This window comes from Pteronotus mesoamericanus, unplaced genomic scaffold (genome assembly GCF_021234165.1).
Source record: "Pteronotus mesoamericanus isolate MK-2021 breed Mesoamerican mustached bat unplaced genomic scaffold, CSHL_Meso_final contig_347, whole genome shotgun sequence".
Lineage (NCBI taxonomy): Eukaryota > Metazoa > Chordata > Mammalia > Chiroptera > Mormoopidae > Pteronotus > Pteronotus mesoamericanus.
Window position 1 is genome coordinate 13,161,746 of NW_026555137.1, and position 27,252 is coordinate 13,188,997.

Below are 27,252 nucleotides of genomic sequence, written 5' to 3' on the forward strand. Positions count from 1 at the left end.
TATGTACCCTGAAAGACCGTCTTATAGCTCATCTCCAGCCAACTGTTTTTATACAGAGAATAGTGCAGTAAGAGGTTTGGAATTCAGGAAAAAAAGCAGGTAAGGGGTTTGGAATTCAGGGAAAAGGTTAATCAGAGTAAAGTTGCAGTCTGGCAATATTCCTGGCATCCTTTCATCAGCTGACAGGTGATTCATTATCTGCATCCTGTTATGCAGACGTCCCCTCCCTGGAGCACAAAGGCTCAGAAACCATCTCAATCGCTTGCACAAAGGTCGAATTGCTTATGGGTCTTCTGGAGTCAGGGTAGGACTGGTCATAAATTCCAGTTCCTGGGACAAGAGCTTTCTGCATGTATTGATCACTAAGCCTATTAACTATAACTAAAGCTAAAAATGTTTAAGTGTTTTGAGATCCCCGATCAAAAAGGGTCAAAGATAAAGCTCTCAGACCCTTCATTTAGAGGTCAAGTAGAGGAGGAAGAGGGGCTGTGATGCAGGAGAACATGGTAACAGGAGCCACAAGACTATTAGACTCAGCAATACGGAGGTTACTGGTAGCTTTGACGTGAACCATCTCAGGGGAGGGTTGGGATCCAAAGAACATTGGAATGGTTTGAGGAGTGAATGTAAGGGAAAGAAACGGAGACTATAGCAGCTTAGGGCAATGATGGGATAGGTCTGTGTGGTCAATGGAAGGCATTTTAAAGATGAGTGTATTATGTTATATATGTATGTAAAGAGAAAAATGGGGGGGATGGGTGGAGAAACTGGTGATGTAGGGGAGAGGGTGAGATTCCCAAGGGCCAGGTAAGAAGGGGAAGAGATCCACCCAGTACAATTGGAGGGGCTGGCCTTTGGTAGGAGGGATGCTTTGTCTATAGTGACAGCACATAAGGTAGATGCAGGTGCACAGTGATGGCATAAAGGACATAGAGATCAATGAAAGCAGGTTAGAAATTTGGGGGTGGGGAAATGAGGGTATTCTCTTCTGATTTGCTTTGACTTTTCTCAATGAATAAGAGACAATATGATCATTGGAGAGTCAGAGAGGGTAGAGAGGGAGTGGAAGGAATTTGGAGAGAAGAAGGTGTAAAATTGGGAAAACTCTCGGAAGATAGAGTTGAACTGCCAGGCAGTGTTGAGTGGCCGTACGTGCTGTGTGCATGCTTGGTAGCTGACTGTCCTCAGACAGGTTGTAGACAATGTTTTAAAGTTTATTTTTGGTGTACCCGGCTGCTTTGTTTCCTGTCCCCACGGTGGCCTTCCTTTCCACCTAACCCAACGGAGCAAACAGCAGATGTGGGGAAAGTCGCCGTGCATTAACACCTCAGTTGGTTCTAGCTACACTGCTTGGCTCAAACCATGGCTTCACTTCGCCTCGCCCTCTACAGTCTCCCTTTGCCCCTTCTGAGCTCATCTACCCTCTCAGCTGAAACTATCAATGCGTGCTGACCACTCTGATGCCCTCATCTCCTAATCCCTTCTTTCCTGACCATAAGGCCGGTACAACCGGCAGCCTGTTGGACTTCTCCACCAGATATGTTAGTTTCCCGTTGCTGCTGTGACAAATGACCACGAACTTAGTGGTCTAAAAACGACACAACACACATTATCGTACAACTCTGGAAGTCAGAATTCCAGAATGGGTCTCCTTAGGTTAAAAATCAAGGACCATGTTCCTTCTGGAGGCTCGAGGCTAGAATCTCCTCCGTTTTCAGTGTCTAGAGGCTGCTCTGATCCTTGGCTCACGGCCACATCGCCCACACCTCTGTTTCCATCACCGTATCTTCTGTGCTTTTTGTCTTCCTTTTAAGTAAAAGGACCCTTGTGATTGCATTGGGCCCACCTGGGTAACCCAGGGTACTGTCATCTTAAGATCCTTAACTAATCATGTCTGCACAGTCTTATTTTCCCATGCAAGATAAAACAAAGTAACATATTTACAGGTCCGGGGGAACTGGATGTGGACGACTCTGAGGAGCTGATGTCCTGCCCACCCCACGGATGTCCCAAGGTCACTTCAAATTCATCAGGCACAAAACTGAATTCACTGTCTGATGAGGCAACAAATTGTATTGCTCATATAATTCAGGTATTGATCTGCCAATAACTGAAATTACTCGGCATTCATTCATGGGGCATGTATGTCATGAGGACCTTTTATGTACCAGCCACTGTGTATCACTAGTACCTTGTGATAAAACAGACATGACTCCTGTTCTTGTGAAGCTTACAAACCAATGGGAGACAGAAAAAATAAGTATATATTTATTCATAAATTTATCATTTAAATGGAAGGAGGCAAGAGGGAGTTGAACATAACAGGGAGCCTTTTTTGGGGTGATTATCAGGAGACAGAAACCACACTAGTAATGTTAACAAAGAAGATGTAATATAAAGAAGTTGTAAACTGGGTATAAGAGGCCTAAAAAGACAAAAAGGGAACACTAAGACATCACATATACGTATATGCTCCTACATACATACACTCGTGGTAAACACGCTTGCATTTTTTTCTAACTATTCTTATGTTTTCTTTCAATTTTGTAATCTGGTTCATAAACATGTTGTTTATAAATCCTCATGTAATGGAAGTAACTCAAAACCAGAATACTGAAGAACAGTAGCAGCAGGAAGAAGAGGAAAGAAACAACCAGGTAGCCGCTTGGACTGAAATTTAAAATGAAAAGAAAGCAGGGTCATTAAAAATTATTGTCCACTTTGGTTGTTAATTTATTTAGTTAAACAGTTTCTGAATGGCTAGCTACTATTCCACTGACAGAGAACAAAGATTAATAGGACATACTTGTCTAACCTCAGATGTTTACCTTTTAGTGTTTGAGGCTGACCAGGCAGGAAAAGAGACAGTATGATCAATATAATGAGAGAAGTTGCTGCAAAAAGGCTATGTGTGTTTCCCAAAGTTACTTAGAAACAACACATGGCTTATCTCATTTGCTGATTATTCGCATCATTAACCTCCCATTAGTACAACAAATTGAGGAGTCAGTAATATTGAAAGTAGGGCCATAAATAATGGTTTGTCTTACATGTTTGTTTAACATATCAAAAAAAAACCCCCAAACAAAACCCCCCCCCACACAACAAAAACAAAAGCAGTCCCAGAACAGAGAAGCAAAGTCATTTGTGGTCCCAACTTTAATATTAGGACTTTTAATCTGCTCTCCAAAGAAACTGCTGTGCCATCCAGGGAAATGCTTTCACAAGCAGTTCCCGGAGGTCTTGGCACCGTGGCCACTGGCCCAGGGCTGACGCAGGGTCAGGGCACGCACAGCCACGGTCCCCTTCCAGTCCCACTGTCGCTGGCTGCCCCCTCGGTGGAGTCGGAAGATATGTTTCATGGGTAGACGGCAGCTGTTGAGTGGAATGGAACGAACAGGCACCCGAGCTGTTGTGACGAGCCTCAGGAATTCCCTCCTATCATGTCCCCGATACAATAGATACATACAATTTTAGGACACCAGATATAGGGCAGAGATATTCGGGTCCCAGGAAAGTGAGAGAGGGGCTTTTCCTTTTTAGCTGCTACCTGTGTCTTTTACAATTTCTCTCTTTAAAGCCTGATTAGGCACAATTATTACCTGGGAATCACTCCAAAGATCTCTATTGCAAATATAGCTGACAGGTTACAGAAACTGCAAAGAAGAAAAATAATATTAAAGATTAAATGAAGTACAATATATTAAGGCTGTCTCCACACTTCTATGGTACTGATCAAATGATATATAATCGTAGTTCAAGTGTCATTTTCTTGACAAGGGAGAGAATAGATACATTTACACGATAGCGGTGATGATTTTTCTGTGTGTGTGACTTAGGCTGCTTGCTACAAACTTCCAAGAGCTGGTTACTGCAACCTCCCTGTGCACATTTTACACCAGTTTGATAACGGTTCCCAAGACAACAGCAATAATGATATTAATAATAATTAACAATAATGAGTATTGACAAAAATAATAAGTAGTTAGCATTTTTTGACTGTTAGCATTACTGAAAATAATACCAATTGAGCATTTGCTATGGAGCAGGCAATGTACCAAATGCTCTCCATGAATTATCTTGGTTAATCCTTAGAGCAACTCTTTCTTTTAGATGAGGAAATGAAGTTGTAAGTAGCAGAGCTGGGTTTTCCAATTGTGTAAAGCGCATGCAATGTTCACCTGATATAGGCTGACTCCTTCAGGAAGCTGAGAATGTTGAAAGCCTACGTATAAAGCTATTATTATTTCTAAAGTTCCTATCTCTTATAATTTAGCATATTGGTTGGAATGAGGCAGGATATAGCTAAACAAACAATAGTGATATAATTTCACCTACCTCCATGTGGGAGGAAGAAAGAAGAAGGAACTTAATTTTATTGAGTGTTTTCTAAGCACCAGCAAAGTTTGGGATTTTTGCCCAGGTACTTCATTTACCCTTCGGAGTGCGATAAGATAGGTGTTATTGACTCATTTTACAGAACACTAAGCTCAAAGAGACAAAACAATATACTTAAGACTGCACAGCTACTAGTGGCAAAGGAAGATTCAAAGCCAAGTAGACTTGCTAACACAATGCCCTCAACATCCGTCCATGTTGTTGAAATGGAAAGATTTCTACTTTTTTATGACTAATATATACTTATACACCTATATATCCCACATCTTATTTATACATTGATCCATCGATGGACACTTAGATTACTTTCACATCTTGGCTATTGTGAACAATGCTGCCATAAACACAGAGGTGCAGGGATCTTTTTGAGATAATGTTTTGTGGAACATTAATGGTGACCCTAGACTCTATGACATTTTCATTCTTTTTTTTTTTTTGTCAGAAAATTATTTTAATAGTTATAAAACATCTTTTTTTCCCCAGAATCAGTATAAAATAGCAGTTGATTTCTCCATAATTATCAGAATAATTTATACTTGAGGTCTTGGCTAAGTGGGTCTCAAATCAACAGAGGGTCTTGGACTGTTGGCTCAGAAATTATCCTAGGAAGCCCCCCTTGTTGATGCCTGTCATGCTTAGTGCTTATGAGATGACACGGTCCTTTTTTAACAAGTATTTTTGTAATTCCTTCTTTGGAGGCTTGAACTGAACTGGGCAGCGTTCAATTCAACGCCTCCCAGCTCCCGCCATTCACTGTTCCTTCAACGTTCAGCTCTGACTGCAACCATTTCAACTCTTTTCTGAGTTGCTTTCATAAAGTTAAACCATCCAAATCCTCTCTCTCTTCTCAGATGTGTTTCACTACTGATGAAGAGTGAGCCGTACAATTTTTTTATGACTCTCTACTGGCATGGGCCTCCATCAAACTCATAAAGCTATTTACAGGTTCGGCTGGCCTCAGTTCTTCCCTGCCAAGGAAGCTGTTGGAACCGTGGTGTTTAAATCTTGTACTGTTCTTTATCAGGCGTCCTCATCACCTTGAATAAATCCTGGAACTTGGAGAACTCCTTACAGTTCACATGTCCACTGGGTGCTACTGTATTGGACCAACATTTTTTCTTCTTCCTGCTAGGAATTTCCTTCCCTCTTGACTTAGTGATGTTGACATGCCTTAGTGTCATTATTTATTGGACTTTGCAGAGTGAAATTGACATTTTATTCTATCTCATCGTTACTCCTTTAAACAAACTCTCCGTGGAATTTTTCCCTCCTGCCCCTGGATAAAGCTCTCTTTCCTGGAGTCCACTTGGGTATATGGACCCAAGTACCCACATTACCCCCGTCGTGGGTGAAAACCCATTTCCATCCACCAGGTCACCCTCCAGCCTTCCTTGCGCTGGTGTGCCTGAAGGCAGCCTCTCACCTTCGAAATTTTGAGATGAGTATTAGGAATAGTCTTTGTTCCTATGTCCCCAAACCAAGCGACCCGTGCTAGTTCTCCTGCGGGGCTCTCTAAAGCCCTTTTGTTCTTTCTTTATAGAAATCAGTAAACGTACGTGTGCTCATGGAATCATTATGGAGGAGACCCCCATGTGTAGTTTCACCTCTTTATTATACGCTATTCCCCCCAACACAAGGCCCAGATTAAAATTTTTAACCGTCTGCAGGACGTCTTCACTGAGATATTGCACTCTCCCCTCCAGTGCCGAGTCAGGACTCTCACCGTAACACTTCCTCCAGAGCAAAACCACCCCGTTAGCTATTTTGGTCAAAGAAAAGACCATGATTTTTCAATCACCTAGACTAGAAAACTGGAAACCATATCACTTCCTTCTTTTCTTTCATTTGCCACATTAGAGCAATATAATCCCTCATTCAGACACAGATTTGTAAGACTTTTCCCTTTCTATTTTTATAGCCGCCAGGCTTTCCTTTGAGCTCTTGCCTCGTTAACTGCAGCCTTCTCATTTGTCTGCGGACAGTTTATTTTCCTGTTATACCATTCTTTATGCTCTTCCCAGGTCGATTTTTGACGAACTACACTGTCCTCGCAACAATTCCTTGTAAAGATGCGAAGGAGGCCCTCTAAGGACACGGTTTGAACTTGACTTCAACATTGTGCCTTAAATTAGAACAAAGTTCTCTTTTGTTCTCTGCCTTCCCCACTCAAGGTATTTCCCACCTTCCTCCGTGACTCCGCAAGCCATGGACATTTCAGTATTCGTGTGACTTTTTTCATCAGAAAGGTGTATTCCAGCCCCCTGGCAATGCCAGTTCTACCAGTGTTCCTTATTCTCCAGGAAGTTTTCTGCCGATGCTCAAAACAGCATGGATCTTTCCCATCTTTGAATTATTATTTTGCTCCCCAATAAAACAATTGGGAAACTCTCTCAGCATTTGTTCTGATTTAACCTCCTGTGGTTTGCGTGTGTGCCCCGGACCCCACCTCTCCTTCCCCAACCCATTTATTTATAAGTACCTCAAAGGCTGAGGTTGTACTTATGTTATATTTGCATCTATCACAGCCAAGGAACATAGTCATTGTGAATTGGTTAACTTAATTAATGTCCATCTCCCACCTCTATAGACTGTTTCATGTGATTGCTACAAAAATGAAAGAGCAAATATGTCAATAATCACAAAAATTGAATATCTAGGTGACATCAAATTAAATTAACACAGACAACGGCAGGCGGGAAGGGGACTTGGGGGCGGTAGAAGAGGTATGGGGGGATAAATGGTGGTGGAAGGGGACTTAACTTGGGGTGGTGAACATACAATACAGTGTATGGATGATATACTATAGAATCGTACACCTGAAACCTACATAATTTCATTAACCTGTATCACCCCAATAAATTCAAATAAAAATTGAATTTTGAGGGAGTAATGCTAAGACTATTAATAATGAAACATTTGTATTTACCTGTAGTTTGGATCCAGGATCTTCACTTGAAACACATACATCCCAGTGTGGTACATGGGCCAAACTAAATGGTTACGGTTGGACTTGTTCATAATCTCATACGGTTGCTCCAGGTCTCCCGGTTTTCCAATAGCATAAGAAAAACAGTGCTTATAGTTCTAAACAGGAAATAAAGACAAAACCCACTTAATCAATCCATCTAGTCTCTGAGAAAACAAATCTTCCCTAGCCTTGTGAATTTACACTTCATTTCTAGCCAAGGACTTTCCCCAATAGCATGTCAGCCTCGTCCAGAGATTTGAATCCAGCCTTGCGTTACGTGTGTGTAGCCAACCACTCAGTGCTCACGTTCGCCCTTTCCTTCCCGAGCTCTAACATTAACTTGGAAGAACCTGTGAAAATGTCACTTCTCCATCTGAGTCCTTCAGGGTTTCTCCTGAGAATTTACAGTCTCTCGAGCTACCCTCCCAGACCTCACATGCAGGGTATTCATCCCCGCCGCATCAAAACTGGGCAGCAGTCAGCACAGCTCCCAGAACAGGAATGCTGCCTCATTCCAGGTACGCGTTCCAGGGAGAGGGCACCTGGGATGGCCATGTTCAGTTAACATACAGTTCAGTTACGTGCATTTAACACGCCCTTCAGCGACAGCAGCTTTATCCTCAGGACAGAGCTGGTCTTTGCAGGTACCCGCCTTCCATCATTTCAGACTCCAGACTGAATTCTCCCTTTTAGGGGAGAGCTTGGTGTCTTTTTGCAGTAGAATGGGACATTTAGGGCCTGGTGCGGGCACTCCAGATCTTTCTAGAATGGAAGCCACTATTTCAGTGGTTCTTAAATGTGGCCCCCGGATCGGCAGTACCAGCATCGCCTGGGCACTTGTTAAAAATGCAAATTTTGGGGGCCCCTCCCCAGTTCTGTTGAGTCAGAAACCTTGGAGGCCTGTTTTGGCACGTCCTCTGGGTGACTCTCGTGGACCCTAACATTTGAGACCCACTGCATTATGTCCTACTATTGAGGCAAGTTTCGTGACTGTTAATTAGCAGGGGACCCATTGTTTCGAGGGATATGTTATTTTGGTGAAGTCTTAGAACATTTGGGGGCCTTTTGTGTGCTTTTGGCAAGTAGAGGGTCACACCTATCCTCAAACCCTGAACCCTCAACAAACAGGAGGGTAAGTTTTATTTTTAACTGATTCTATTACTACTTTAATTCCTTATGGTTTCTTATTAGTGGAATTAATGCTCATTAAATATGTAGGTGACCTACACTTAATTAGTTCCACAAATACTTATTGAGCATTCATAATGGGTTAGATGTTGGGGACAGAGCAGTGAACAAAACACACAAAATTTCCTTCTCTTACAGAGCTTACATTCAAGTTGGGGAACCAGATAATAAAATGGATAAATAAGCAGACTATATAATGTGTCAGTGAGTGATAAATGGTAATGACATTAAAGAAACTAGGGAAGGGAGATAAGGACTGCCATGGGGCGAGGGTGACTTTTTCTAGAGTCTGTCGAGGGAAATCTTCATTGACTAGTTGATTTTTAATAAAGACCTGAAGGAGGATGGCTTTCCTCCAGCCTCTCGGGTTATTTCTTCTTAATCTCCTTTGCTCCTCCTCATTTCCCCAGTCTCTAAATAGTGGAATGACGGAAGGCTTAGTGTTTCTTTTTCAACGTCTGTATCGGGGGTTCCTAAGCTCATAGAGTGTGTGTGTGTGTGCGTGTGTGTGTGTAAAAGTTTTCTTTTTATATGGGTCCTTTTGTCAATATGATGAAGCTTATGGATAACCAAGGGTACCTTCTTAGAATAATGTTTTTAAAAACAATATAAAACAAGTTATACTACAAGGGAAACTAGTTACAAAGAATTATAGTTGACAAAATATTAAAAACAATAAGGCACCATATTGTACACTTAAAAGTATTTGCTTCTTTAAATAACAGGATCTAACACCAGATTTGATAATTACCATAATTTTTTTTGGTGAAGTAGGAAGCAAGTTTATTAGGTAAGAATCAGGATGGGTGAAGAAGTGTTGGAAACTTTAGGAGAGATGAGAGAGTATACACTAGCTATTTATGAGAGGGGGAGAGGGAATAAATTAGAGAATTAAACACAGATTTTCAGCAGATAAAATTAGACAAAATTGTTAGTAACAAAAAATAATTTTAAAAAATTTTTAGTAACAGGACCAACAGAAGATCAAACAGAATCCAAAGTGTTTGCATCAAGCTTTATTAATACTGAAATCTCAAACTACTTATTATAAATAAGCAATTTGCAAGGTGCTGTTTTTCTTACCTCTGGCCCCCAGGCTTTTTCTAATGGGAGGTGCTTGTTGAGCTCAGTCATTGACTTCCACGTCTGGGCTTCATTTAAACAGCCGCTCTGTCAAAAGATGTAGATAGTATATCAATTCATTCATAAGAACCTCATATATTTTAGTGCCGTTGGAAATGAGGTATTTAAAAAATGTTTAATTATTTAAATATTTGCTGACATACAGGGAAACAATGGACTTTCGTATATTGACCTTGTACAGAGAGAACTCTTAAGCTCTTTCATTCATGTGGACTGTTTCACATGAACAGTTAGGTTATCTGTGAATGACAGCTTTATTTCTTCCTTTCCAACTCGTATGCTTTTAATTTATTTTTATTGCCTATTGTTTGCCTCATCACAAAGATCAGAAACAATGTTGTACAGAAATAGTGGTAACTGGCACCCTTATTTCATGTTCCTAATTTCAGATTTTCAGATTTTCACCTTAAATGTTTTCTATAGTTTTTATCTTGTATCTACATTTTATTAGGTTAAGGAAGTTACCATCTATTTATAATTTTCTAAGATTTATTTTAAAAATAATGTTACATATGGATGATAATTTTTTAATCAAATGATGTTTCATCAACTATTATAATAATCATGTCTTTTCTTTTTATTGTTAATATGGTGTATTACTTTGATTTTCAAATGTTATCCCAGCTCTTCTTTGTGAAATAAACAAAACTTGGTCTGGCTATATTATTTTTTAATATATTGATGAGTTTTATTTGCTACTATTTTGTTTCAGTGTTTTATATCAATGGCCATGAGCTAGATTGTCTCAAAATTCTGTTTTGTCTTAAGTTCCTCCTGGATTCACAAAATGAATTGGAACATGCTCCTCTTACCCTAATAATCTGGATGGGTTTTTATAAGGCTGAAGTAAAAGATGTTTATATACTTCATCAGCAAAGCCATCTGTGATTAGAGGTTTCTATTTTTTTTCTAGGAATACAAGAAACTTAGTTAAATTGTGTTTTTCAAGGCATTTGCTCATTTTATCCATTTGTCCATTGTCAGATTCATTGAAATAAGTTTATTCATAATAGCCTCTATAATTTTAGTTGTAAAGTGATGATATTCAAATTCTTCTTTTTTTTTTTAAATTTGTGAACTGAAATAATTTTATGAAAAGATGCTTCCTGTCACCTATTTGGTTACCCACTGGTATAATTTATTTAGGAGGTAGGATAAATATTTGTTTCTTTTTTTGCCTGTTTTCAAAATAAGAAATTTATTTCTTATTGCTTATCATTCTCCAAAGGTAAACTTAAAAAAAAATCATCATGACTGCAGACTTAACATATTTAATGAGTTTAACCCATTGCAGTAACTAACCTAAAGTAGCTCAACCTGTCCCGTCTTTGGCCGGTAGGATTGTCTTCATGGTGACTTCTGATTACTGTTGACGTGGCCCGAGCAGCCTTTGATGCTTCCTTGCTTTTGGGTATGTCAAACGACTCCAAGTTCATCCTGTACATTTCCTTCTTCAGGCTTGGAATCAGCCATTCATCTAAGAATTTCAGTGGTAAATGCTATTTCAAGGTCATAATCTGGGTACTAAGGATACTTAACTGCTACTGATTAGTTACATTTCCAGGGATCTTAATAGAGCAGGAAAAATTTATCTATTTCTCTCTCTATCTCTCTCCATAAACATTATATTCCTATATTGTATATGCAGACCAATATCTATTACAATACCTCATGTGTTTATATTGAGTTCTATGCAAATTCAGGATTTTTGACTAACTTCTATCTTACATTTTTATCTCCTTGCTTTTACCAAAAAACACTTGGTGGAAGAATGATAGTGTTAGAATATCCCATCATTACACATTTGCTTTATCTCACGTGATACAACCTCACAGCTTCAGAATAGCAATGCAAATATTACTACCACTATCATGATTAGTAAATGGGGTTATATTTTTTTCCTTTGCATAGGCTCTTCACATTCGCCTACCATTTTTACAATTGTACTATATCTACATTGTCAGAAAGTACATCCATTGTATACTATACTCTTTTCCTATTCACTCTCATTTTGTTTTAGTTTTAAGTAACTCTATACTATATTAAATATAGTATAATTTCTTCTAATTCTTATTTTGATATCTCTTTAGTAATTTTGGTTGTACAATGCTTATTATATTTAATAAGTTACTCAGGAAAGGCTCATGGGAACAATATTATCTGAGTTTTTTACATGTTGATGGCAATTTGTACCTTTTATTAGTGTAATCAGCTTTGCTGCATATAAAAATTCTTGTCTTACACTTAGTATTTTAAATCTTTTACTCCATTTTCTTCTGACATAAAGCATTGCTATAGAATGTCTGCTGATAATTTAGTTTTGTTTTTCTTATGAATTGCTTGCTTTTTGCCTGGATGTCCCCTTGAGTTGGCTGTTCTGATTTTATATCCTCAGGTTTATGGCATACTCTTTCAATATGAAGCTTCAAATCCTTTTTTATGAGGGGAGAGATGTTTGTTGAATTATTAGTGTTGGTTTTTTTCCTTTACTTGGTTGTCTTTTTCAGGGATTCCATTTATCCATCAACTGGATCTATATTTTGCCCGTCTTTAATGTTTGTCACTTTCTCTCAAATCTTTTTTCATTGTCTTTCAGTAATTTAAAGATATTTTTGTTCAAAGTTCTCTGGTTTTTATTATTTCCATTGAGAAATCAGCTTTATTTCTCTTTGGAAGGTATCATCTTTTTTGCTCTGGTTACTTTTAAGGTTTTTCTTTGTTTTTGACTTTAGATATTTTACAGTGGTGTTTCTGGATGCAGATTACTTTCTGTGCCCTGATGTCTTCCACCAGCTTTGGAAAATATTGCTTCTGGCCAAGAAGCTCTCTTCTCTCTTTTTTTAGGACTCCAGTTCTTAGGTCTTAGCATCACATCTCCATAACGTTCTTTTCTCTATTTTAAATCAATTTATCTCTCTATGCATAATTCTGTATATTTCTTTCCGACCGCTCTTCCAGTTGACTAATTCTCTTTTCAGCCATCACTCTCCATAGCTGAGTTCCTAATTCCAGTTATTCCAATTTTATTTTTTTCTAGAAGTGATCAGCAGCACAGATATAAGCATGGATAAGGCAGAAAGACTAGATGTTTAAAGTTGCCCATAAGAGTGAACAGGAACAACATTGGGGAAAGATACTGGCAAAACAAAAATTGACTGAAAAACTGAACTATGTCAAGTTAGGGAAAGAAAAGAAGACAAGTGGAAGGACTAGAGAGGGAGAAAGCAGAGGGCTCGATGTGATGTACATTCAATCGTGTGAGTAGAAAGGAGGAGCAGAGCAATAGTGGGAGTAATAAAGAAAAAACTAAAGAATTAGGGGTTGAGATCAGAGACTGAACCGTTTGAATTTCATTATAATTTTAATAGGGTGAGTTATATTAGTTGAGACCCTCTCTGTGTGCTGCAATAATAAACCCCAGCTCTCTGAGGTTTACCCATTAATATTTTAAACCTCGATCCCACATAATTCAGTGCAGATGTCCCTGGGTTGATGCTCTTATGGATGACCCTCCTCGAAGACGTGAATCAGGAGCTCGGCTCTTTCTGTCTGGTGGCCCCTTGAAGTCCCCCCGGCCCTTTCGTCCCGCATGCTCTACTCTGTCATTCGTTGTTGCTGTCACATGCTGACACGTGAAGGGAGAGAGGAAGCACGGAAGTTCACGTGGTCCCCCCTAAAACACTCCATCCTGAGGATGACACATACAAGTTCTGCTCACGCTCCAGGGGTCAGAACCGGTCACGTGGCCCCAGTTAGATACAACAGGGGCTGGAAAACGCAGTCCCCGTTCTGAAGGATCTTCCCCCAGCAGTTACCCTACATGACAGCTGGCAGAATTCCGGAGTCCACTGTGACTGTTCATTAAACTCTGAGTATATGACAGGAACAGGTCAGGATGGGTTAGACGGTGACTAGATGACAAATAGCATTCTCCTGAGGGTGAGGAGTTAACGATCTGGAAATAATACTGTGGATTAGGGAGAACCTCAATTCCACAGCTCAGCCTCAAGGGAGAGAAACATAGGATTTGGTAGAAAAATAGGGAAAATGATACCCTCTGAGCACACTTATGGAAGAAGGACTTAAGGGCATTTAACCCCAAGGTACATTGGAAAGGTGTGAGCAGGCAGAGAGTAGTGGGAGCGTGGGCCAAGGTATGGAGGGACACGGTAGCTTCAGGATGAGATGGCGGACATAGGCCAAGAGGGCTTGCACGCTGAGTGGTGAACAAATGTGAGAGGAGTGTGCGGTGGGACGGGTTTGTCCTTGAACATAATTCAAGGACAATGAGTGCTTGCAGTTCTCCAGAGAGGATAGCAGCTGGGCTCCCGCCACTCGGCTGCTATCTGGGTGGGTTGTCCGTGGAGAATTAAGGTCTCTGGTAGATGAGAAAGTTGCTTCGGAAGGAGCACGTCACTTTGGTTTTGTTTGAGCAGGAGCCCTCTGGGGAATCTCAGGAATCAATGCTGGTAACTTCTAGCGGGGCTCCATCCCGAAGCCCAGGCAGGGGCGGGAAGCCCCACGGCGAGGGAGGTGGCTGGGAATGGAGTGGCGGTGGGAGCGTAAGGCCGCGCGCTGTGGCCTGCACCGTGGACGGGCAGAATACCGGGGATCCGCTATGCAGGCCAAGCGCGACCTGTCATAGAACGCGAAGGTAAACTGGGAGATGGGGGACAGTCAAGCCAAGGTCAGCGGGTCACATGATGCAAAGAAGTCAAGTGAGGTGAAGCCTAGAGAGTGTCTGTTTGATTTAACACAGATGTGATCAATGGCCGAAAGCCAAAGGCAGCCAGAGAGACCCATAAATCATCCAACATTAAATACAGTGTGGAGAGAAAATAAAATATGCATCTATAACTGCATCATGCTACTATAAATATAATTTTATTTTTTTCTGACCCCTCTAAGTTGTTTTCTATGACAATGACTTCTTTTTCATAAATTAATTTTAGTAGTCATAGGATATAGAAGTAATGTTTCTTTCCCCCTCCCCACAGTGGACCGGTTTTATTTTCCTGCGATAATTTATATATAGATTTAAAATAGAAAGACATTTCTAACTGCATGCTCATCCTCTTTAATTCTAGGATGCCATACCTTCTTCATAGTGGTATTAAAACTATAGTCGTCCCTGCCATGTATTTCCCACACTATGAAATTTACTTCAACGTCTTCAATAAAGCCGTCCTCATCGTATCTGAAACAGCAAGCACAAAAAATAATTGCATCATTCTACTATAAATATTATTTTATTTTTTCTGACCCCTTTAAATCTGTTCCATAGGACAGTGGCTTCTTTTCCATATATTAATTTTGGTAGTCATAGGCTCTGCAGGTAATTTTTTTTCCTACCCACAGTGGACTGGTTTTATTTTCCAGTAGAACAGAGGGATCAAGAGCTCCAGCTTTGAAGTCTGATGGGCTTAGGTTTAAATCCTGTCTATCACTTAGCAGCTCTGTGACCCTGGGGAAGTTAGTTAAACTCTGTAAGCCTCAGTGTTCCTTTTTGTAACACCATCGCAGTACTCACTGTATAGCCTTCCTAATAAACCTAATAGTCATGAAGCAGGGGTTCTTTGTTTTGTTTTGCTTTTTTTGCATAGCTGGATAACTTCTCTTTGCTTTGATGGGAACTACATATTGATAAGGGGACAGTAGCTGAGGCCCAGCTCTCACGTCTGGTCGCAGGGAGAGAGATGAGAAGCGAGGAAGGTCAAAGCAAGGATCTGGTGTCGCTTAATCGACGAAGGCCCACTAGGGCCTATTCCGCACTGAGCATTAAGCCACAGAGCGACTGTGATGAGGGGAGTCGGCAGGTCTCCCCGGAGGCGGCGATGGAAGGTGGGGCTGGAGCTCGGAGGATCAGCAGCGCCTGCCCTGAGAACCGAGGTGGGCGGAGAAGCAGAGGTCATCAGAAGGCCCGGCGTGAGGGTCGCGCACAGCCATGCGCAGGGACCACGCGGCGACTCCTGCGAGCCGCAGACGCCAGCACGCAGACCAGCGTGGGCGGCTGCCGACTGAGACCCCAGCCCCGCTGAGTTTAGAGTATTTACCCGCAACTCAGTGAGTTTAAAAAAGGTGCGTTACTTCACATTGTTAAGATTGCGTTTTTCCTGCTATTACAAGAAAATAGGGACTTGAGACCGAAGCTAAAGCGCAGGCACTGATAAAGTCAAACACTTGCTAACCAGAACTTGTGGCTGTTTTAAAGAGGGACACACGTCTTCCTTCTCCATCAGTTATTGCCCATTTTTTTTTTTCTCCTAAAAGTGGAATTGTCCCCTGCACCCCTTGGATGGAAATTTCACATAGGACCTTGGTCTCGGGCAGGTCGCCTCAGTGTCTGACATGTTTTTTGCTTCCCATCTCTGTGTTGATTCATAGGAAATACCAGGTCCTTGACAGCGGCTCCTCGTTCACCGCCCAGACTGCTGCGCGCGGGCCTCGCAGGCATTCCTCTCTCTGGCTTCCCAGGCCAGCTGCAAACTGCTTCTCTCCACTCCTGATGGTGAAACATTGATGTTGTCCCACTCTCACAAATTGGGCAGGAACATTTTAAGTGTCAGAAAGTGGTCTGTGAGAAGCGATTTCACTTGCATCTTAATTAGTTTTTAGAAATGGTAAAGAGGAACTCGGGTGTGAGTAACTAGGGACTGGAGCCGCGGACCCTGACTTCTTTCTTGGGCGGAAAGAGATCGTAGAGAGCCAAACTCTGAGAGCTCGGGGCGCTGCCCACAGGAGAACACACTGGTGCATGCGGATCCGCGCAATTTTGTACACACTTTAAGAGATTTGGGTGAGGCTTAAGCAAAGCTCTCATTCTAGGAACTTGAGAAGGCACAGCAAGCTTGATTGCATCTCCTATAAGCCATCAGAGTTTTGAAGGACTAAGACCAGTTGCAAAACCATCTTTTCTTTAAATACAACGGATCTTACTTGAACCCTGTGAGCTGGCATCTTTTGACACTCACAAAAAGCAATAAGCTACAGTGTCATCTAGTGGCAATGAGGATAAATCGCATGGCACCTACTTTCTGGATATATAAGGATCTTTGATATTATTTTATTTATTTCATTGAGATTATGGGATAAAAATATTTGCCTAAATGAGCATGGCTTATTTTCATTATGTTCATTAATAGAAGATATACCAATAATTAAACCTGAGAAACTTAGAAATGCCACTAGTTGGCAACTAACTCTCCTACAATTTGCAACTTCACCACCGTCGTTCCACTTTCGGGAAGGAGAGACCTCTGCTGATCCCCTAGGCACAAGGTTACAATCCCGTGTGACCATTCTGGATGTCCCATTGTGCTGTGAGGCTTTACTACCTGGGGCCTTGCTCACCCAACAGGGACTGACCCTCCCGGGGTTAATTTGTAGAGATAGCAAGTCTTTGGCCTTGGAGCGTGCCTTTCATATGCAAATCAACGAGTGCTTCTTGGCTCTCCTACTCCGGGCTCTCCAACGGAAAGGCCAGGTATCAGACATCCAGGGACAACACCTAGGCCCAGGGCCTGCTCACCCTTTTTTCAAAAGTCCTAAGCCTGCTCTACCCTGCCGTCTCCATTCCTTCCCACGGGAAACGCAGTCAAGGCTCTTGCCCCCATTTTCCCCTCGCTCCATCGACCTCCTGCCTGGCCCTGGTACCTCCCTGTGTGGTCCCAGGTGGCCTGTGTATTTGGATGATGGGCCAATAGAGAGGGTAAAGTTGGTGATGCAGGAGAAAGAAGCGACAATTTCTGGAGCAATGCTCTTAATTAGGAAAGGGTTGGGGATACAGTTCGCAAATGGAGGGATAGACCTTAGATTCCTGTGTAGTTCATGCATGGTGATAGGAAGACAGAGCTACGGATACAGGTGCTTGAAGGTGAGTCGAAGGTGAAGGTTTGGGGGGTGTGGGGGAGTCTCTTCTGACTGACGTCACCTTTGACTCCTCTATCTTCTCCATTCTCTCCTTACCACTCACATCTATCAGTTACCAATCCCTGCCTATTATAATCGCTCATTTTTCTCAGAAATGATTCCTCTTCTTTGCACTTGTTGCTCTTTCGGTAATTTGGTTACATCCTTCCTAGACTCCCAGTATACTTCACCACCTGGGCTCCTTATGTAGACTTGTTTCCCTGAAATCCCTCTTCTACACTTTTCCCAGAGAGAACTTGCTAGAGCAAATATGTGGTCATGCGGCTCTACCGTAGGAATGGGAGGAAGCCCTCCATGACGGGGGACCCACCTACTCCTTCCCCAGCCTCTTCTGCTGACACTTCATTTCTCACCACGTGCCCCACCAACGTTCTACCGTCTGCTGAAGAGGCTTGCCCAGTGGAGTTCACTGCCTTCAGCTCAGTATCCATCATCCATTAAGACTCAATGACTCAGCTCGAATGCGTGTTTTCTAGCAGCATTTCCCAGAGCCCCTCTTCCTTCCACAGCTGGTTGGGTACTTTGGCATTTCAATACCAACCAACCACCCACACCACTGCCTTCTATCATTCCACTTAGCTTATCATCAGCTCCTATGTTTATCTATTTCATCAGACTCTTGCGGCCTGGAGCTCAGAAATCCTGTCTTATTTATCTTTGAATTCCCAGTGCCTGGCGCGGTAATTAGTGCAGAGTAGCTGTTTAATAATGATGGATTGAACGGAAGAGTGCACTTCTCTGGGAGAGAACATTAAGATATTTCACCCATGAGGACGAGGCCTACATAAAACAAAGACAACTAGGCCTCGGCGGGAGGAAGGAGGGCTTGGGGGCCCAGGAAGAGCAGTGGCATGATTAGTTGTATAGAAGATCAGAAGGCAACCCGGGTAGCAGACCCGCTTGCTGGCTCAAGAGAACCCCCGACAGAGGGATGGGAGGAGGGTGGTGTAAGGCGGGGGCAGCGTGGAGCCTTAGGCTGTGCGGTGAGGAGTAGGGGGAAGGGTGCCCCAGCAGAGGCCCTGGGGACCCTCATAGGGGAGGCCCTGAAGGCGAAAGTGAACTGGGGCTCCTGATTCATTACCCCCACACCCCCCCACACTGTGGGAGCTCAGGAACCTAAGGGGGCCCAGAACACTGAGCGCTAGCGTAAAGTTCTGATGTTTTACGCCTAGGAATTTCACTTCCAGTAATTGATCCTAATAGCATATCTGGACTAGTGTCCAAACGGGTCCGTAAATGGATATTCACCACAATTTTATTTATAATAGCAAAAAAAAAAAAAATTTAGAAATACAGGTCATTTACCTCTTTTCTTATATTTTAAAATTTGTGGCAAGGTGTGGAACTTCTATAGTTAAAAATCAAAAATAAAGTCAGAAAAGCAAGCAAATGAATACAGAATTACTTGGAAAAGCCTTCCTTAGAGCATGTTTATTCATATTTTTATTATGAAATATTGTTTATAAGAATTAAAAGTTAGAGATAACATTCTTGAAATCTCCCCGGTCCCTTATTAGTACACATGGTTCCTTGCCTTGCTTTCAATTATTACTGGCCCATGGAAAGGAGTCACAGGTCACCTGGGAAAAGTAGTTCCTATCGAAGTACCGTCAGTGTGATGGGGGCACCAGCAGAGCTTGGGGGGCGAAGTAGAGAGGGTAAAGCGAGGAGGGTTCAGGGGCTCTGCCTACATCCTCTAGAAGAAGCTCAGCTTCCTGACCCACTTAGGTGTCAGCTGCTAAATTGTCACCTCCCTCACATGCAGGGACCATGAGTTGTCCCTTGGTTAACCTGTACTGAAAACCTGGTGTCACATATACTGGGTGCTCCAAAATATTTATTATTAAGTGCATGATTAAGTAGCCTTCTTGTCATCTTTTATTTTGAACCTTGCAAAGTAAGTTCAGGTTTTAGTGGGGGTATACTTACAACTGAATCAAAGGGTGAAACTTTTCTCTGAAATCAAGCCTCCGTGGGCAGCCGTATTTTTTCCAATTATATTTTACTTTCTAGAAAAGACCAAATGTTTTGGTTATTTTCTATATTAGGCCGATTGATACAATTATAGTTTTCTTACCAAGTTTTTAAGTGGTCGATCCCTCAGGTATGACCTGTAAAAAAGACATTTTTCATTACCTATCTTTTCTTCTTTTCAAACTTAAACATTAAAACCATTACTTTGTTTGGGTAGGAAGGTATCACAGAAGTCAAATAGATAACCATAATTACAAAATACTCCCAAAATATGTGGGCGTTAAACAACACACTTCTAAGTAACACATGGGTAAAAGAAGAAATCTTAAAAGAAATTTAAAAATATTTCAAACCAAATGAAAATGAAGATCCAACTTTTCAAAATGTGTTACATGCAGTAAAAGCAGTGCCTATAAGCAATGAATGCATATATTATAAAAGATTGATGCTAATAGGAATACTGACTCTAAATTATTGGTAGTACATTAATAAAAACTCAGTGCTTATGTTAAAATATTTCTTACTTTTCAATAGTGTAGTACAAATCATGCTGAGTACATCTTTTGTTATTAAATCTATAAAAATAAAACATAATGAAGTTGTAATATCATCATTTCTTAAATACTTGCACAAACATTGACTCACTTAACTAATTCTCAAACTTGAGAGTATCACAGGATCATCACTTACTGAGCTATAATCTGTGGGGTTGGTGTGTTGCACTAGCATTTCTCTTTTTACAAATCAGTTTTACAAATATTTCTGAAGACACTAGAATTTGAAATCTACTGATTTCCTTCTTATATTTGATACATGTGAAAAACTGATAGAAAACCTATCAAAATGAAGACAAATTTCTGTGGATGGTTTTATTCCTCACACATTTTTTTAAACCACAGATTTCTAATTTCTACTAGAGACTCAGTTGCGCAGGTAAGGAACTGCTTTAAAGATTACACATAATTTCTAGCTTGGGTTCATGCAGAGATAAGGATATCATAGTGTATGTAATAATAGTATTTTTAGTAAGTTAAATGATTCATTTGACCATTTTTGTTGGTTGTACCTTATAAGGAACCTTAATCACCGCTGTGTTTAGATAGATATCAGGAGTCTGGACCATCTCCTAACCCCAAACCCAAATTAGACCCCAAGAGATGCTCTCCTTCATTGACAAGTCTCCCATCAGAACAGGGAATAAGAAGCATAATTGGTAGGTATAAAAGAGACAGGGGGAGGTTAAGAATAGTATAGGAAATGGCGAAGCCAAAGAACTTATATGTACAACCCATGGACCTGAGCTGGGACGGGTGGAATACTGGAGGGAGGGGGGTGCAGGGTAGAGGAGGATATAGGGGAGAAAAAAATGGAACAATCTGTAATAGCATAATCAATAAAACATACTTAAAAAAAGTCCCATGTATAATGCGCACAAAAACGTGTGCGCGCATTATACACAGCAAAATATGGTAGTTGATCAATAAAGATAGTATCACATTCTTTACATTAAAAAAAAAAGTACAATACCTTGAGTCCCACGTGTCTCCTTTGGTAACTATGAAACCTTAGGCTCCTCCACAACTACAACCCAAATCCAAGGTGTTAGAGTTGTTTGTTGGGTTCCAGAGCAATGGGTCATTGACTGAGAGGCCTGGATCTTATTCCTGAAATCTGTGTTTTGTAAACATGCTCTCCCTGCGATTCCGAAGAGTAGTGAAGCTTGACGATTGTTATCTAGACCCTCCCACAAGTAGTTGATTCAGGCTGCTTTGCGTTTCACTGAAGCAGGAAGACTGCATACTGGGAATTGATTTTGGTAACTTGTTTAGTGCAGCTATTCTCAAATGTTAATGGCCCTACTAATCTTCTGGACATTTTTAAAAAATAGAGATTCTGACTCAGCAGAAGTGGAATTCTGCATTTCTATTAAATTCCCAGGTGATGCCTGGTTCATAGGCTGTACTCTCATGAGCAAGGATGTATGTAGGCCATCCCAGAAATAGGATACTATAGGCTGTATAAATCAATTAGCCTTTGTGGTTCCTGAAAAAGGCTTTCCAAAAAATGCAAATTCCTTGCTGAATGAGATGAGAATACTTAAGGATCAATCCAGCAACTGATCACGGCAACTCAGTCCTCAAAAGATTATTAGGATGACAGACATTTAGCAGACATTTGTTCTGGATGAGAGCAAATCATTTCAAAAAGAGACTCACCCCCACTTCTAACCACAGGAAAGGAATCGCAATACATTGCTCTCTCCATTATACATTTAACCTCAGTTAAACGGACTCTGTATGTTGACCTTGACTTTCCCATGTAGAAGAAAGAGAGCTGTGGCAAGCAGATAACGCAAATCCCAGCATGCATCACTGCGAACCACAGTCAGGTCAATGAAAGGCACACCTCTGGTGGGAACATCGGTGCTTCTGTTAGGTTTGCTCTTCAAAATTTCCCATAAAAAATGGCGCAGTAAACCAAGACGTCTTTGATGTGGATGTAAGCAATTCTCTGATGGAAGTGAAATCATTACTGGGTGGAGTAGGATGGAAAACAGAGGTAGGTGTTTCTCCCTCTCATTCCCCCAGGAATGAGCTGTAGACTGCAGAGCTGAGAGAGTTAAAGGCGAAAGATGGGAACTGGCTTATTAAAGAGGGAGGTGGAGAAAAATGCTGGTGATAGGGAAAGAAGTTAATTCTTTTTCCCTTTCCGTAATGATCAAATGTGACATTTGACTCAGCAAAAAGTTTGAACAAATTTGGTTTGGACAAATTGTCAATTTAATTTTGGATTTCATTGTGAACATGTCAGTCATTAGGCTAAATTTATCACTAATAATTACCATTTCGTTTCCCATTTGTTTTGAAGCTAAAAGAGTAAGACAGGTCAGATGCAAATATACTTGCCCTTTAACAGCAATGTATTTACTAGGATCACAGCCAACAGCTATTTGGAACACCTACAATGAAGCGCGTTAGATGGTGAGTTCAGTGGTTCTGATGCACACGGTCTAAAATATTTCTGTAGCAAAAAGCAATTATGTTTTATAGAAGCGCATTAATAACCTTTTCAATGTGCTGTTTTCCTACTTCTTTGATCACTTTTTTCTCTTTCTTTGTTTCATTTCTTACTTACCGCTCATGAGGCCCAAAGGTTAGTTCTCTGCTTTCTTCTGTCAGTATCTCAGAGAGCTGACTTGGTCTCCTCTCTCACCAGCACCTCTACAACCATGGCGATCAACTCTGTGCTTCTGGTTTGAGCCTGACTCAGCGGGCAGGAGTCTACGATATGTCTAGTTCTTACCGTGATTTCTTTTTAACCAGAATCCTGGTTCTTCCTTGACTGGGAAGACTACTTCTATGTATTTCTACCTGGCCGCGGACACCCGCCTCCCTGCTGTCTCTCCTGACCCCGCCCCAACCCCCCAGACTTTGTAAGCCAATCTAGACACTTGCATGCTGTCTTAAACATGTCCTCTGTGCTGCATATTTGCACAAGGCAAATCTGAAAAACGCCTGATACTTCCTACGCTGAAGAATGGCTTGGGGATTATGAGGGTCAAGCTTGGTGGGTTCAGATACCTGTACTGCTAAACCAAGACCTTTGGGCTTCACTTGAAAGGCATGCACGACAGCAAGAGCTCATGGATTTTATTTTCTGAACCACCTGACCTCACCTATAGGACCCGTTTTGCTCGCTCCACAGCTGTACCCGCAGTCCTTGCTGTCCTTCATCATTGTCTTTATTTTCCTACCAAATGCATTCCACAAGCACAGGCCTGCTGTTTGCCATTACAAATTTATCCACGTGGCGCACAGGGCTCACTGAAGTCCTCCAATCTTTCCTAGTTGGCACCCACCATCGCTCAATGGTCTTATGTGTAGCATCAAGTTTCTCTTGGGGCCTCGTTTACACATCCATGACTAGGAGGTGACCTGCAGGTGGATCTTGAACGTAAGCGTGGGCACAGAGCGTGGACAGCACAAGTAAGCGCCGCTGCAGGGCTGGCGTGTGTCCCCAGGGCTGGACAGCTAATTAGAGGGGTCCTGACAGCCTCCGTGAAAACAGGGAGTGCGCCGGTCTTATCTAATGTCATTCTCTTAGGTGCAGACCCAGGGCAGGGCGGCTCAGGCCCAGACTGCGTATTCCCTGGAACTGGACAGAAGACCTGAACCGAGACGGGAATTCCAAGGGCCCTCCATGCAGAAATGATGGTAGACAATGCATTAGGCAGAGTGTAGTCCTCTCTCCCTGGGGACATTCAACCTGGGAGGGGTTCTGGGGGCCCTCGGGGGCCGATTTACTCAGGCAGCCTCCCTGCATCCCGGATCTTGGTGCGTGGTTAAAGGCAGACGGGGCCCTGTGGGAGCTGCCAGCTCTGTTTGCTGCTCTGCTGCCGGATGTGAACACTAAGTGGCAAGAGAGCAGGCTGCTGTTCCCATGGCTCAGCCCACGGTCTGCCCGGTCCAGCAGATTCAGCCAGGGCCTCACATGATCCAGGGAGAGAAGTCTGCGGGCCGCGGTTCCATGTGCATACAGAGCTGGGCCCTGTGTCTCTGTGTGTTCATCTGTGAGGCTGATGACCTGCTCACTGGTCAGTACAGGACCGCAAAGAAGGGTCTGTGGTTGAGGGCATCCCTTTTCGTTGTGCACAGATTTTGATTTTCTTGGCTAGCTGGAGGATCTGCCTATACAAGGCCCCAGTTTCCTGTTGCTTGATGGGCTACTGCATATTTCTTCATTCTGTGTCAGGGGGCGGCTCCACACAAATTACCTCGGGTGCAGGGGGCAGCTTGGTTTGACCTGTCCATGTCTCAGGGCGTCCCAAGGAGGAAAGTCATATTAGAATGTTACTCTGCAGTAGGCACGGTTCTGGGCGCTTTACATAAAGTATCTCATTTAATACTCTCTGCAGAGCGGATAAGCACTGTGAGATAGCTGTTCCATTTCCCTTTTTACAAATGAGGCCGCTGAGCCCAAGCCAGTAGGGGGTAGAACTTAGAACTCGGGTGAGATGAACCCGCTTTGTAATGCCTGGGCTGGGCAGGGCACAGTGAATGGGGATCCCTCCCTAAGGCATCTATTGATTAGACAAGGAGAGGGATGGAGGAACCCGGGGGGGGCTTCAGGAAGGTGTCTTGTCTGGACTAGGGTGGGGCTGGAGACCGAGCACACACAGACCTAGGCCGGGGCAGGAACTCAGGAGGTTGCTATTTCCTGCTTCCTCCTCTGCAGGCTAAGCTGGGTAGGTAGCGCGGCGGGCCGACAGGGAGGGTTGGTATGGACCCACAGGCAAGCTCCCGAGGAGGCAGTGTCTGTGCACCGTGCTCATGGACAGACCATGTGTGCCCCTGTCCAGGGCCCCTCTGAGCTCATGCACCCGCTGCCTGGTAGGAACCATTTCCTTGTACGGGGTCTTGAAGGACAGGGACTACGCCTCATTGAGCTTTGCGTTCTTCGCGTCGGCATTCCTTGTTGTGTCACGCCTGGCACATCGTAGGTGCTCAATATACGTTACGGATCGTTAGCTGGGCTGAGAAGGAGTGAAGAGAGGAGGCCTCCCTCAGTGTGGGACAGATCGCAAGGAGCGGGTGGTGGGAAGGATGTCTTCGTTGCATGAATGGTGCAGCGCCTGTGGCTAAGCCCCGCTGCTGTGCTTAGCATCTGCCTCTCCCTGGAGTTCGCTGCCCTCTGCCTGCTCAGCCCCTCCTCATTCTGCAACAGTCATTTTATGCATCGTCTTCTTTGCACCTTTCTCCTCTCAATCAAAAGCGCTCACTCTTTCATTGGGGCTAACTGTGCCCCACGTTCAGCTGCGCTAGCTTATGCTCTCCCCTGGGAAGGTACTGTGTTTTCACCTTCGTAATTCATGCCCCAGCGCGCAGATGGAAACCTAGGCACATAGGAGGCGCACGATAAATTCTTTTGAGTAAAGACATGGTTAAATTTTTGAATAAACTAATGCAGGACGGCAGCCTTCTCTGACAAACTGTATCCTGCTTGATTTGTCTCCATTAATTTCAGTTTTCCTTTACACAGCTTTATTTTCAAAAATGAATGCCTTTACATTTTTTTTTACATATGTTTATACATCTCCCTCTAGATGGTAAACTCACGGAAGACAGAAGTCTGATTTTTTTTTTGTTTGTTTGTTTCCCAAGTAAACTAAGGCTATTTCAACAGTGAAACATTATGAAACATTACGAAACATTGCTCAGTATTAATGGAGTGGTATTATATGGAGGTTATATGTATTACTGAGCTTACTACCTATGCATTCTTTTTTTAAAATTTATTTTCCAATTACAGTTCACATACAATACTATATTAGTTTCAGGTGCACAACATCGTGTTTAGACATTTATATGCCTCACGAAGGATCCCTCCAATAAATCTAGAGCCCGTCTGACACCACGCATAGCTATTACAACATTATTGACTATATTCCTTATGTTGTACTTTACATCCCCGCAACTACAACTAGAAATTTGTGCCTATGCATTATTGTAGTAAGTTGCCATACTTTACATCCCCATGGCGACTTTCATACCTGGAAACTTGTGTTTATGCATTAAGTACACTTACCTTTGGGGATATTGGACATGTTTTTGCATATTCACTAGGCCTAACCTGAACAAGCAGAAGCCCCGTTTTCCGGTATCTAGGAGAAAGAATACATGCAGAATTAGAGAGTCACACGGGTGGTAGACGTGACCCCGCCTTTCTGTAGAGCGGCGGAAACGGCCCACGTACCCGAGGTGGCCGAACCCCTCGCGAGGCGTGCGAGCGTCCGGAGGGCGTGCTGGCCGCTGCGCCGGGTTCTGCTAAGGCAGCTGTGCCTGGGGTCAGACCCGAAAGCCATTGCCACCTCATCGTATCCCCTATTTTGACCAGTGTGGGGTCGACACAATGGGAAATAGAAGAGAGCGTCTACCAGCACTTCAAACCCCTGTGCCACTAACTCCCGCTGGACCCGGAGGGCGGAGGTCCGCCGGGGGCGGACCCCTGTCCTGCCGCAGCCAGAAGCCACTGCGGGGGTTTCTTCTCCCACGTCTCCAGATTTCCCCTCCCATGGATCACCACCTTCAGAGCGACAGCGAGGAAGTCACGAGAGGAGTTTTCTGAACCCCACTATGCTGCGTACTATGATCTGACTGGCATCAAAAGGCAGATCAGATACAAGGCCCTCCTAGCGCACGAACGCACCCAAGTCATTTTGTACTCAGGCAAAACAAGTAAAAAATCACAGAGGAGACTGAGAAAGCTTTCTTCAAAACCTCTCCACTCACTGCTAAGGGAAAGCCTGGGGGAAAAACAAATGCGAACAAGCTAACCACGAACAAATGCCCTTTTTCTTCCAATATTTATTACGTTTTAATATTTACTTAGTTATGTATTTGATATAAAATATACTAAATCAGGGTACAAATAGCTCATTTTCATATTTTTAAATCACTGTGCCATATATTTCATTAATTCTAAAATACATATTTTTTTCCTCATTTAAACAGCTTTGAAATTAGGAAGCATCTTATAATGAACTATATGCCAATTGTGGCTTTTTTCAATTTGATGGCATTTTCGATATGATAAGTTCAGTAATATAGTATGAACCTCTAAAGGACACAAAAGTAAACATTTCATCTTCAATT

General features: G+C 42.5%; 1 protein-coding gene and 1 pseudogene across 1 annotated transcript in view; both read right to left on the reverse strand.

Moving 5' to 3' along the window:
- Nucleotides 1–2,516: 2,516 nt before the first annotated feature.
- Nucleotides 2,517–27,252, reverse strand: part of CATSPERE (catsper channel auxiliary subunit epsilon) — a 50,496-nt gene continuing 25,760 nt past the window's right edge. Inside the window, exons 13-22 of the mRNA XM_054576685.1 lie at nt 26,186–26,261; nt 22,507–22,559; nt 20,125–20,175; nt 19,704–19,737; nt 19,556–19,635; nt 14,795–14,894; nt 9,638–9,724; nt 7,325–7,482; nt 3,603–3,656; nt 2,517–2,670 (exon numbers count right to left, since the gene is read on the reverse strand). Coding sequence (XP_054432660.1) covers nt 2,517–2,670; nt 3,603–3,656; nt 7,325–7,482; nt 9,638–9,724; nt 14,795–14,894; nt 19,556–19,635; nt 19,704–19,737; nt 20,125–20,175; nt 22,507–22,559; nt 26,186–26,261 — 847 coding nt within the window. The remainder of the gene's footprint in view (nt 2,671–3,602; nt 3,657–7,324; nt 7,483–9,637; nt 9,725–14,794; nt 14,895–19,555; nt 19,636–19,703; nt 19,738–20,124; nt 20,176–22,506; nt 22,560–26,185; nt 26,262–27,252) is intronic.
- On the reverse strand, nt 5,041–5,579 carry LOC129072907 (protein MIX23-like; annotated as a pseudogene).